This window comes from Sorex fumeus, unplaced genomic scaffold (assembly GCF_029834395.1).
Source record: "Sorex fumeus unplaced genomic scaffold, SorFum_2.1 ptg000007l, whole genome shotgun sequence".
Classification (NCBI taxonomy): domain Eukaryota; kingdom Metazoa; phylum Chordata; class Mammalia; order Eulipotyphla; family Soricidae; genus Sorex; species Sorex fumeus.
In genome coordinates, this window is record NW_026606064.1 from 4,982,180 (window position 1) to 4,996,279 (window position 14,100).

The 14,100-nt window shown below is 38.2% G+C and overlaps 1 protein-coding gene and 1 pseudogene across 1 annotated transcript; both read left to right on the forward strand.

Moving 5' to 3' along the window:
• The first annotated feature begins 2,878 nt into the window (after positions 1-2,878).
• LOC130045316 (olfactory receptor 10AG1-like) lies at positions 2,879-3,829 on the forward strand. Its single transcript, XM_056138122.1, has one exon. It carries the CDS (start codon positions 2,885-2,887, stop codon positions 3,827-3,829), a length of 945 nt encoding a protein of 314 aa, XP_055994097.1. The 5' UTR covers positions 2,879-2,884.
• Positions 3,830-9,710: 5,881 nt separating this feature from the next.
• On the forward strand, positions 9,711-11,496 carry LOC130044866 (COP9 signalosome complex subunit 2-like; annotated as a pseudogene).
• Positions 11,497-14,100: the final 2,604 nt, after the last annotated feature.

Here is a 14,100-nt window from a genome sequence, read left to right on the forward strand (position 1 = left end):
TTTCATAGCCAATAGATTTGTAGCAACACATACTTTCCTAAGCAATCCGTTTAAAACTACATCACTCCTTAGCCTATAGTTTAAAGATCAGCATTTGTTTCAGTGCTTAGGAACGTTCTGGTTTTTAGGGCAGTTCTGGGTCTTGTGACATGGGTCTTGTGTGAGACATTTTGGTTATCTGGTCTGACCCTCACCCTTCCCAAGAATTGCAACTCGGGGCATCTGTATCGAGTTCCTTGCTCAGGGGCAGAAAAACAAGCTATTTTGCAATGTGGGTTCTTGTAAAGAGGATATGAAAAGACTATTGACACCTGATGCTCTCATTCTTAATCTAGGAAAAAAGTTGGTCAGCATTCATCTGGTTCAGGGCCTTGTTCCTCACAATTATTATTTCCCCATGTACAAAAACTTCATGCATATCAGTTCTGACTCAGTGTATTAAACTGTTTAAGATAGCAGAAGGATCATTAACTGAATAAGAAAGTACTTGAGAAAGGAGGAGTGATTCTTAATCCCCAGGGGTAAGACCATTTCTTACTTAAAGAGCAGTATTAGTTATGATAATAAAATACAGAGTTGATGGTGCTTAGTCTTAGTTTTAGACAAAAGAAAGTTATTCTCCTTCAAAAAATTCTTATTTATTACTATTTGTACTTTAAATCAATCATCAAAGGTAAGCTTTATACTTAATAGCAATCTAATAGCTAAGTACTCATTATATTTTCATATCAAATTTCAATCAACATAAATCTGTGATTCTAATGTCAGCAAGTTATTGTTAACATTAAATTTTCTCATGTACAGAAAATAAAAAGGATCTTTATTTGTCTTGTTTATTTTCAAAAACAGTGCATGTGAGTTTTGTACTTTTAAAAATCTTTGTCTTATCAAAATAGAAAATAAAGAACATTTCATAATATAATGCGCTGATGAATTTAAAAATTTTTCATTGTTGTCAGACTCATGACCATTGTAGCACTGTCTGTAACACTATCCTCCTATTGTTCATCCATTTGCTCTAGTGGACCCATTAATGTCTCCATTGTGAGACTTGTTGTTACTGTGTTTGGCATATCAAATATGTCACAGGTAGCTTGCCAAGTTTTGCCTGTGAGTGAGATACTCTTGCTAACTTGCCAGGCTCTCCAAGATAAGCAAAGAAATCAAACCCGGGTCAGTCGCATTGGTTGAGTGCAAGGCAAACGACCCACCCGATGTGTTATTGCTTCAGCCCATGACCATTGTAAGTGATAAAAGTTATTAAAGATTATTTCTAAGCTTGAATTTAATGCTTTGCAACTGGTAAATCTAAATTGTATTTCATAAAAATCCAACTATATCTCAGAAAAGTTAAAGACGTATAGAGGTTTGCATCTAACTAGTACTATACAATTATATGATGAGGCTTAAGTTACATTAATAGTGAATCTAAAAATGTGAATCCTTTCATGACAAGATTTTATTTATACCTTTATAGATTAGATTAATATGAAAAGCTCTGTATTTTCAAATGTGTGATATTTATTTTAATCATCAAGACAATGGCCACATTCTAAATATAAAATCTAGATATATTTTGAATAATTTGTTGTTTAATCTCCACGTGCCTAGGGAAGTCCATGGCAGCACTCCCCCGAGCTGCCCAGGTTGGGGGGTCTTAGACCGCTCCCCAACCCAGGTGACCCATGTCATGGGCAGACAGAGGAGTAAACAAGGGCCAAGCCACTTGATCAATTGCCATTTATTTCATTCTCCCCATGTGCTTGTTCCAGTCTCTCTGAGCCTCCCATTCGAGTCACTCACTGCTCCTCTTTCCTGTCTCCTCCTCTCTCTCCCAATCATCTCTCCATGCTTTATCTTGCTGCTCTGCTCTCTCTCTTATCTCCCCCTTCAACTCTCTCCTCCTTCTCCCTCCAGCCCTCTGGGCCAACACTACACCCAGTTTGGTAGCAAAATCAACATAAGAAAGCCTTTCCTGACTGCCCATCAGGCACAAGAGTAGAAACACCACCTAGGGTTGTTCCTCTTCTCCTTAGTCCAAAAACTTAATTAACATCTCAATAAATATCTTAATTACACTACTACTAATTATTATTATTAATTTTTTTTATGGACACAGAGATAAATAGAGACTTGTAAGGTGGCTCTCCTGGGGATATCTTGCCACAGAATGAGACTACAGTACTCAGTCCAAATTAATATTTTCTTAGCCCTGCAGGGTTAGAATCTAGTTATTACTTTATGGATCATCACAGAAATTGTCTGTGACCATGCTCTTAACTTATTGTTAATCATTATTGGCACTTTGGCCGGACCTGCTTTGAGACGAGAATAGCTCATCGCTCACCGCTTGCCCTGGGTTCATCCAGTCTCTCATTGGGACCCTGCTATTGGGGTGCTAGAAAGTAAGGGCAACTGAGGCTCAAGTCAAGAGAACAGATATCAGGGAGGTAAATATCATTCAGAGACAATTAACTCCCCAGTCACAAAAGCTTAGCAATTAACTGTCTTCTTGTCTCCATACAAAAAGGACATTGCTCTGAAATAAAGTTTGTTTTTTTTTAACAGAATGCAACACGCATCATTTTAGGTTCTCTAGTGATGTGTATTCTTGAGTTTTATAAGAGTTGTATTTCTCCTTTAAATATATGTAAAGAAGTGATTAAAGAATGACAGAAATTCTATAAAAGGTAGACCTCCTTAAGTGAATAAACTAATGGACATTTCTGAAGGCAATTTAGTAGACTTAGACAGATGAAAATCATACCAATGTTACCACTTATCCTCTATTTAATTCCTTAGAGTTTCAGTCATATTGTTTTTAAGGTAGAATGCGAGGAGGCACAGGAATTAACTTACATCTCTCATTTAATCATATCTACAGATGAAATATGAAGAGATGAATGAAGAAAACAATTTCTCCATAGTGAACCAATTTGTCCTCGTGGGATTTTCTGATCTTCCAAAGATCCAAGGGTTATTATTTGGGCTTTTCTCTGTCATTTATTTAGTTATATTACTGGGAAATAGCCTGATAATAATAATAACCAGACTTGATCCTGCACTACAGAAACCCATGTATTTTTTTCTGGGAAATTTTTCCTCACTGGAAATCTGTTATGTATCAGTCACCCTCCCCAGGATGCTGAAGGATCTGTGGACTCAGGATAGAAGCATTTCTAGACTGAACTGTGCCACCCAAATGTGCTTTGTCCTTATGCTGGGAGCCACTGAGTGTTTCCTTTTGGCTGTGATGTCCTATGACCGCTATGTGGCCATTTGTAATCCTCTGCACTACCCTCTTGTCATGAATCACAAGATATGTGTCCAGCTAGCTGTTGGTTCCTGGATCGGTGGAGTCCCAGTTCAGATAGGGCAAACCTGTCAAATTTTTTTTCTGGATTTCTGCAAGTCCAACAAAATCAATCACTTCTTCTGTGACATCCCTCCCATCCTCCAGCTTGCCTGTGGAAACACCTCTGGACATGAGATATCTGTTTATTTAGTAGCTCTGCTCTTCGTAGCAGTCCCTTTCATGCTGATACTTGCCTCTTATAGCAAAATCATTGGAACCATTCTGAGGTTGCCAACAGCTACAGGACGGGCCAAAGCTTTCTCCACCTGTTCTTCCCATTTGGTGGTTGTGCTCTTATTCTTTGGATCTGGTACCATCACCTATTTAAGACCTAAATCAACACATTCTCCAGGAATTGATAAACTCTTGTCTCTTTTCTATACTATAGTGACTCCAATGTTTAATCCTTTGATATACAGTCTTCGAAACAAGGATGTGATTGCAGCACTGAGAAAATTATTCCTAAAAAAATAAGTGTTCCGAGTTCTATGGCAAGTGTTTAGTGTGCTTGCTCCACAATTAATGCAAAGAGCAATGCAATGTAGTTCTGAACATTCCCCTTCATGCTCGTTAATCAGCTGAGCTCCTGGTATACTGTTAGATATTTTCCTCATTCTTATGTTTTCTTTCTGTAATTAACACTAAATCGCAAGTTTATAGCTTTTAACATATCAAACTCTTGACTGAAGTGCCAACATCTCCCCTCGAATATCCATATGCACCTTGTACCTTCCATTCCCCACTTCTTGATAGCATCAGTTTTTCATTAGATTAGAAGTGATTATGTCTGTGTTTATCTATCAATCACTCCATCTATCTGTCTATCTAGAGAAAGTTTATAACATTATATATAAACACATATGTATACATATTTCCTGTTAGCCTGAGGCTGCATATCATCTCATTAAACTATAGTCAATGCTAAGTACCAAACGAATAAGCTGATGCATAAGTAGTCATGAACTTCTCGTAATTCATAACAATGTAAATCAAGTTAGTATTTTAGTATTTTTATGGCGCCGTGTAATCCCATCAGCGGCCAAGACTCAGAGACTATAAAATCCAGATCCCGGACGAGAACAGTGCAGTCTCTGCCCCTGCGCCTGGGTGTTCCTTCCCGGAGTCCCTTGGAGGGGAGCGGGTTGAGCTTTCCTCCCCGCCCCGACCAGGGCTCCGGCAGCCGAAGACCTCCAGGACCAGCCACCACCATGCTGAGACCACTCTCCGCACACATGAAGCTACTGGCAGAGGGACAAAGCCACGCGGGTTCCGGGGCCGAGACTCCAAGCCTACTTGAATTGGAGTCGAGCATCTTCCACCCAGATCCTCCAAATTCCAGTAGGCGGGGGTCACACCCACCACCTGGCCCCCTGGCGCCGTGTAATCCCATCAGCGGCCAAGACTCAGAGACTATAAAATCCAGATCCCGGAACCGCGCGGCTGCATTCGCGCGGTTTTGACATCTTATCAAAATTTGGACAAACTTGCAGGCTATCGAATGTAGCCTGCCCACAGGGCAGAGTCTGGCAAACTCCCCGTGGCGTACCAAATATGCCAAATACCAGTAACAATGATGGGTCTCATTCTCCTAAATAGCCCTGAATATAATCTCAGGGCTAGGATGAAAGAGATGTTACTGGGGCCTGCTCGAGGCAATCGACGAATAACAGGATGATGAAATGAAATGAAAAATGAGATATAAAATATAATAAATATATGGAATAATATTTGTCTAAATAATTTCAAAAAAACCTTAAATTAGTGTTTGATAGACCACTTTTTAATGTACTTCATATGGCTTGATCAATAAATATTTAATAATGAATGTTATTGTTTGATTAATAAACGAATAGTTTAAAGAATGTATTTTTATAAAATATCAAGAATCCTTGCAAAACAAATTTTGCAAAATAAATAAACATAGTTTAGGGTGACATTGCTTTGTCCTTCTTCCACAAGGAGCTTAGGTTTATCTGGTTACACCCATCACAGTGCTCCTGAGGCGCTTCCATTCCATTGTGTTTATCTGTGAACAGTCTTCCCTATGCTCTCCTCCCCACTCAGTTAATCAGCTTTCCCCCTAATCAGACTCTGTTAATTTGTAAGGTTAGATTCCTCAGAAATCTATCATTTTATATGTATGAGTGAAATATTGCCTTTCTCCTCTCCTTATGTCTTATGAACAGTTTACTTTAAAGCAATATCCTTTTTGTATAGAAACAGGAAGACCGTTAACATTATGCTTTGTAACTTAGAATTTGATTGGCTTTGAATATTATTCACTCCCGGGCATCTGCTTTCTGAACTTAAGCCTCAGTTGCCCTTAGTTCCTAACACCCCAAAAGCAGGGTTCCGACGAAGGACTGAATGGACCCAGGGCAAGCGGTGAGCTACCCTGGCATCGAAATGGGGTAGGCCAAAGTGCCATGATTCTTAACTATAAGTTAAGAGTTTGATCATAGACAAATGCTGTTATGATCCAAACGTAATGACGAGACTAGGATCCTGCTAGGGGTGGGAAAGACTATCTGGCCTGAGCACTGTAGTCTGAGATCAAGATGGCCTTAGGAGAGCAATTCTATAAGTTTAAGATATTTCTTATTGTATGCATACAAAATGATTTATATTATATATTCTTATATGCCTGTCGGACAAGGAGAGGAGAAAGATGCCCATAGGATTCTGCTCTAGGGTGGGTCATCCTGCTGAGAAAGGATATGTCCTAGGAGCGGCTTTTCCTGAGGCTAAGAATTCTACCCCTATTGATTGTGACCACGCCTATGTGTAATGATTCCCCCAACCCCTCATGCTTGGGGATTTAACTGTACTGTAAGTGTGGGCTGGGGGATCAGAAGGAAGAGAAAGAGGATGAAGGGGGATGGAGAAGGAGAATGAAGTAGCATGGGGGAGGAAGAAGCGGCAGCAGAGGCAGAGAAGGGAGACTGGTGTAGATGGAGAGAGGGTCGGAATAAACTGCGACTAATACCAACCAGCCTGGCCCTCGTTTCCTTTCTCCGTCTGACCATCGCCGTTGAGCTCCCAGGGGTGGGAGAAGGGTGAGACTACTGAACACCGGTGGGGGAGAGATAGAGCCACCGCTGCTGTGTGCCGTGCCCCCTTCTTGAGTTTACCCACATAGGTGCTTATTTATTTACATTTCTGTGAACATGTGTGAATATATGTATAGAAATATCAATCAAAATTTCTCAAAGACAAGTTTAACTTATGTGTACTTTGAATATTTTTTCCTTATAAGCTTACCACAATGCACTTTATATAACAATGCCAACAACCTTTAGCAAGATGTTTTAGACATATTCCTATGTTATATTTTATCATTCAGGTCCCAGAACAATTTTCTTTATTTTTTAAAATTTTTAAAAATTTTTTTTTCCTTTGACTAAATTCATTGTTTCGACAAAAGATGCAGCATTATTATTTACAGTTTACACCCCCAAATCAGACATGCTGAAAAGACATTGTGAAAGAATTTGTTTTTTACAGCTGGTCACAAGAATCAAAGAATGTTGCACGACAGCAATTGCAGCCACTCGATTTTGGATTTCTGGTATTTTACTTATTAACCCTGGAAGTATTTCTGCTGAGAGTCAGATAGTTATGAGATAGATTTCTGTGCTCTGGAGCCATGGCCGTGCTGGAGAGCCGCTCGTGGGGGGCAACTCGGGACCTCAGTAGGGCGTCAAGGACGAGCCGGGAATGCCCCCCTTCCCATGAGGTTTCAGTCACCCCATCACGACCAGCTCATACCTGGTTTTCCACAAAGTTCCCAAGCGGCTGCCATCTTCCTTTCCAAGGGAAAAAGGCCGAAGGGACCAACACCCTTTCCCCTCCGGGCAGGCATGTCGGCGTGGATTAAGGCATAGTCCATTCACTTTTCTGCAGCAAGCTTCTGTGCTCTGCTTTAAGTCCTTGTGCTTCTGGAACAATGGTCGTGCAGAACAATTTTCTTCAAATTTATTCTTTTCATTAGATAATTCAAAAAATAATGTTACAACAGTGATTATTTGAAAAGAAATTATTCATAAGCTTAAAGAGGAGAAGATATTACAATTATTTTAATGGTTACAGAAAGTTATCAAATTGTACTTATATTAGCTAGCTTAAACTTTTTTTGAGTTTTTTTGGGGGCCACACCAGGGTATGCTCAGGGGTTACTCTTGGCATTTTATTCAGGAATTATTCTTGGCAGTGCTTTGGACACCATATGAATCCTGGTTGGTGGTGTGAATGACAAGCATCTTATCTGCTGTACTATCTTTTCAGCCCTGGTCAGATTAATCTTTGTATGCCTTTAACCCTTTTGAGTTTGATATTAAACCTTTGAACTAGGGTAGTCAAGAAAATTTCCAATCTGTCATCAAAGTAACTAATGCCTAACCTTTTATTTCTAGTTTCCAAAATTAGAAATTCTCATTAGAAACATACTTCATGCCTATTTCTGTGGATTTATGTTAGCTGTTTTCCCCAAAACTCTATCCTTATAGGCATCCATTAGAATCGTAATCAAGCATTAAAAAATGAAAAGGGCTGGAGCAAGAGCACAACGGGTAGGGAGTTTGCCTTGCACGTGGCCAACTGGAGTTCAATTACCAGCATCCCATATGGTCCCCTGAGTACCACCTGGGGTAATTCCTGAGTCAGAGCCAGGAGTAACCTCTCTGCATCGCCAGGTGTGACCCAAAAAAGAAAAACAAAATAAAAAGAAAAAACACAAAATACTTGGATCCATACTCACAGTTTACTAAATAGACCCATTTATATTCTCTATAGCCTAAATGATATGCTATTTTTTAATTTTATTTTGATTTGATTTGTTTGGGGACACATACATCAGTGCTCATGGCTCATACCTGGCTCTGCCCTCAGAATTCACTCTTGACTTGACTCCGTGGACCTTACATAAATGTACCAGGGATTAACTCAGCTGCTCTCGAGGCAAATGTCTTTACCTGCTCTACTAACTATGACCCTAACACTTCTCGAAACTCCTTCTTGTCTCCAGCATCTCAGAAGGAGTTTTGTTGTCATTGTGTTTTTGTTGTTGTTGTTGTTTTTGTTTTAAAGGGAAAGATCAGGGAAAAAATCAGGGCTGCAAACTAGGAGGAGGTTCAAAATGGACAATAAGTAATGAGCTGGTCCCTGAGGCATATTTTATCTTATCTACAAACAGAAACATATCAAAATGGTTGGGCCCTTGGGGGAAGGACAAACTGAGCATAAACTGTCCTATTTTTTTAGACTTCAGACCAGGGTGAGCTGTTCTTTCTAGTGTTGATCTTTAGTTCAGTTTCAATGCCAGGAAGATCTGGGAGCCGACTGTTGGTCTAGACAGCGGATGTGCAGTCTTTGGAGCCATCTCCTTGGCCACTCATCTCTGCGTTTTTATTTCTCTGGGGAGTTTTTATTTATTTCTCTGGATGTTGTATCATTTATTAACTTTTTCTCTTATTCCTTTGAGTTTGAATTTGATGTTTATGAGAATACGGCCTATGCTGAAAATTCTATTTAGCACCTATTCTGGAAACACCTTCCCACCATAACTAGATTACATTGTTTCCTTACTTACTGTGACTCTTTGTCTTGCTCTCTCTCCTCTTACTTCTTAATCTCTACATGCATGTCTTCTCATATTTCCTAAATTTATCTATTTTACTTTATTATAAGAAAAATATGCTGAATGTCAATCTATTGAAATACAAGCAAAAGCATTGAAGAAAAGCCTTTGTGAGGTTAGATAAAAATTCTTACATATTCATCATCACAGCATCCATCAAAATGATCTTTATGAATTTGATCTCATCATTTTAACTTTTTGCTTTGATAGAAACATAATTCATAAAAGAGTGCAAATTATAATGACAAGTACTTGCAAATAATATATCACCCCCAAATGGGTATATAACATAATCAGAAATCAGAAATTTAAAAAGAAACAACATAACATAAAGTGTAGAAGATTTGAGTATATATTTTACCAAATGGATTGTACACATATCAAGTAACCACTGAAATACTCATTATCCTCATTATTATTTGAACCATTAAAATGTAAGTTTTAAGAAATAATTGATGAATAGTTATTAACATTTCACTATGGATAGTATAACTGAGCATATGCTTTTTTAATATATTCCTTTATATCTCTACTCATGAATATTGATATAAGTATACATGCATACTTTAGTGAGACTTAATCTTTGCATTTGTATTAGGTTGTATCTCTAATTTTGGGGGGAGGGTTATATGTTTTTTTGTTTGGGGACCATACCCATGCCATCGATGCTCATTTGTTACCCCATGCTTTGCACTCAAAAATCATTCCTCCCCGGCCAAGATGTCTGACATGGAGGATGATTTCATGTGTGATGATGAGGATGACTATGACCTGGAATACTCTGAGGATAGTAATTCAAAGCCAAATGTGGATTTGGAAAATCAGTACTATAATTCCAAAGTATTAAAAGAGGATGACCCAAAAGCAGCATTGAGCAGTTTCCAAAAGGTGTTGAAACTTGAAGGCGAAAAAGGAGAATGGGGATTTAAAGCACTGAAACAAATGATTAAGATTAACTTCAAGTTGACAAACTTTCCAGAAATGACAAACAGATATAAGCAACTATTGACCTATATTCGGAGTGCAGTCACCAGAAATTATTCAGAAAAGTCCGTTAATTCTATACACGATTATATCTCCACTTCTAAGCAGAATTCTGATTTTTTTATGTCAGATGGATTTACTGCAGGAATTCTATGAAACAACACTGGAAGGTTTGAAAGATGCTAAGAATGATAGACTGTGGTTTAAGACAAACACAAAGCTTGGGAAACTGTATTTAGAACGAGAGGAGTATGGAAAGCTTCAAAAAATTTTACTCCAATTACATCAGTCCTGCCAGACTGATGATGAAGATGACCTGAAAAAAGGTACACAGTTATTAGAAATATATGCTTTGGAAATTCAGATGTACACAGCACAGAAAAATAACAAAAAACTTAAAGCTCTCTATGAACAGTCACTTCACATCAAGTCTGCCATTCCTCCTCCACTAATCATGGGACTCATTAGAGAATGTGATGGTAAAATGCACTTGAGAGAAGGTGAATTTCACAAAGCACACACTGATTTTTTGAAGCCTTCAAGAATTATGATGAGTCTGGAAGTCGACGACGAACCACGTTCTTTAAATATTTGGTCTTAGCAAATATGTTAATGAAATCTGGAATAAATCCTTTTGACTTGCAGGAGGCCAAGCCGTACAAAAATGGTCCAGAAATGTTAGCAATGACAAATTACTAAGTACCTATCAGAATAATGACATCACTGAATTTGAAAAAATTCTGAAAACAAATCAAGGCAACATCATGGATGACCATTTCATATGCGAACACATTAAAGAACTTTTGCAAAACATCAGAAAACAAGTGCTCATAAAATTAATAAAACCTTACACAAAAATTCATATTCCTTTTGTTTCTAAGGAATTAAACATAGATGTAGCTGATGTGGAGAGCTCGCTGGTGCAGTGCATATTGGATAACACTATTCATGGCAGAATTGATCAAGTCAACCAACTCCTTGAACTGGATCATCAGAAGAGGGGCGGTGCCCGGTAAGATGCACTAGATAAATGGACCAATCAACTAATTTCTCTCAACCAGGCTGTAGTCAGTAAACTTGCTAACAGAGAACAAGCTTTTACAAATGTACTTAAGGCAACAGTGCAGAGATGTAATCCTTTAAAGAACTGGGAATGGCAAAACTACTGTCGGTTGATGTGTCCTGAAAATTATTGGAGTTAGGGCAGAAGTGCTTTATTTGATCAACTGGTTTGTGTTTTGCTGCTGCATTTATCCCAAGAAAAACAGCTTTAATCTCCAGAAGAAAACCAAAATGCCATGGGATTTATGCATATTGACATCTTGCCCTAAATATACAACATCATAGTATTTGTCATGGGCAACATGATCAGAGAGAAGATTTTTGTCATGATTTTAAATACAGTGACATGCTACTGTTGGTTTAATTTAAACATGTCTTAGCTGCAGAAATTCCTTCACAAATAACCTGCAATAATTTGAAATGCATATTCTTTTGAATACTTCCTTTTCTCATGTATAAATTAAAATGTTTGCTGAATTTTGCAAAATGTCAATTCTCAAAAAAAAAAAAATCATTCCTATCGGTATTTGGGAGGGGGATATGGGATGCCAGAGATCTAACCTGGATCAGAGAGAGGCATGCAATCCAAGCCCTAACTGGCTGTACTATCTCTCAGGCAGCATCTTCATGTGTTTTTTTTAAGGAAGTTAAGAATACATATTTTATTAGATTATAATCAGTAATCTCAGAGTTGACACAAAATACATAAGGTGATACATTACTTGTAACTTATTGATGGCTATTTATAATTTTAAGTTTTCACAATTGAGCAGATATTTCTGATAAAAGTCTAGAAACTTAAGTAGACATAAGTAGTACCAGTGGAAATAGTTTATTTTTGCCAGTTTTTCCAGATGATTGATGACTATTTGTTTTTAACCTTTCTATATCAAATTGAGGACACAACCATATGCACATTTAGCCAGAGCCATACCCAATGCCACATGCTGGGATGTTTCTCCTGTCCTTTAAAGGAACTCTTTTAATGCTTCTTGCAAAACTGGTTTCAAGGCACTGCATTCTCTAAGCTGTTCCCTATCCATGAAACTCTGTAATTTCTAAAAATTTGAATGATAATCGAGCTGGGTAGAGTATTCTTGGTGTGGCATTTGTTTTGTTGAGTTTTTGAACTTTAACCCTCCATACTCTTCTGACTGGGCCAGAGTGATAGCACAGAGGGTAGGGCATTTGCCTTGCATGCGGCCGACATGGGTTCGATTTCTCTGCCCCTCTCTGAGAGCCTGGCAAGCTACCAAGAGTATTTCGCCCGCACAGCAAGGACTGGCAAGCTACTCGTGACACATTCGATATGCCAAAAACAGTAACAGCAAGTCTCACAATGGAGATGTTACTCGTCCCCACTCAACCAAATCGATGAACAATGGATGACAGTGCTACAGTGCCAGAAACATGTCATCTTGTGACTACATATGGTATTAAGAATTATATTTGGAAACTTTCCAATTGTTATTACTTTGTGAAAATAGAACAGATTGAGGGAGTCTTCCTTTGTTATTTATTTCCTCAACATACTTTCTGGAGTGAGGGAGAGTATAGATGAATTTGGTTTAATGTGTAAAGATTGATAACTCAGTGAGAAGATGAAATAATGATCTGAGTTATAAGTGCTATTATAAATTATGGGGAATTAATTTTAGGGTTGAATACTTGTGTCTTTTTAAAAAATTTTTAACATAGCTGATATTTCTTGATTTTTATTGCTTCTATTTTTTAATGGTTACCTCCCAAAATTAGCTGACAATTTCAGTAAGGCTATGATCAGGGATGCTCATAGTTGTACCAAATCCTTGAGTGATTATTTGTCCGGCTCAGTTAGTTGGTTGATTAAGGAGTGACCTGGGAAAAGGAGAGGGTTCCCAAGGTAAAGTCCAATTTCTAATTAAAAACTAATTTCTAAGAATATTAATATCAGTAGAATTTTATTTAAAATATTTTTAATTTCTGGGGCTGGAGCGATAGCATAGCAGGTAGGGCATTTGCCTTGCATGCAGTTGACTTGGGTTCGATTCCCAACATCCCTTATGGTACCCTGAGCACCACCTGGAGTAATTCCTGAGTGCAGAGCCAGGAGTGACCTCTGTGCATCACCAAGTGTGACCCAGAAAGAAAATAAAAAGCTAAATCAGTGGCTGAACAAATAGCAATAGACCTATGAAAAACAAATCAAACAGATATATAATAATATCTTACAGCAGTGCCAGTCATTCCTACAGATGAAATATGAAGAAAAACAGAAAAAAAACCACATCTATTTATACTTGCTCTACTGAGATTTTAAGATCTTCCAAATCTCCAAAGCTCTATTTGCATTTTCCCATCATTTAAATGATTATTTTCACTGGAAATTGCATCATAATCACCCTAGCCAAACTTGACACTGAAATAAAGGAAAAAACTTGTTCTTATTTTTCTATCTTTTCTACTTCAGGAATCTTGTGAATATGCTAAAGATTCTGAAGAAACTGGACTGAGTACAAAGCATGTTTATGCTACACTCGTCATGTAGTGTGTTCTTATTCTGGAAAATACTAAAGGTTTGTTTCTGACTGTGATGGTTAATAACCATTAAGCACCTACTTGTAGCTCCCTGACTTGAACTAACGTCATAAACCAAAACATTTCCATCAGATTGGTGATCAGTCCTGGAATATTGGGATTCCTAGTTGATATGGCCAATTTATGCAGTGTTCACTTTATCTTCCTATGGCTTTAACAAAGTCAGTCAATTTTTTGTTTGTTTTTTGTCGGTCCTCATGCAATGATGATCAGGAGTTACTACTGGTTCTATAAACAGGAATTACTTGTACTGAGGCTGGGCTGGAGCTATATCATAGTGGTAGGGCGTTTGCCTTGCACGCAGCCAGCCAAGCTGAGCCGGGTTCAATTCCTCCACCATTCTTGGATTGCACAGCAAGCTACCAAGAATATCTTGCCCTCACGGCAAAGCCTGGCAAGCTACCTGTGACGTATTCAATATGTCAAAAACAGTAACAACAAATCTCAAAATGGAGACATTACTGGGCCCGCTCAAGCAAATTGATGA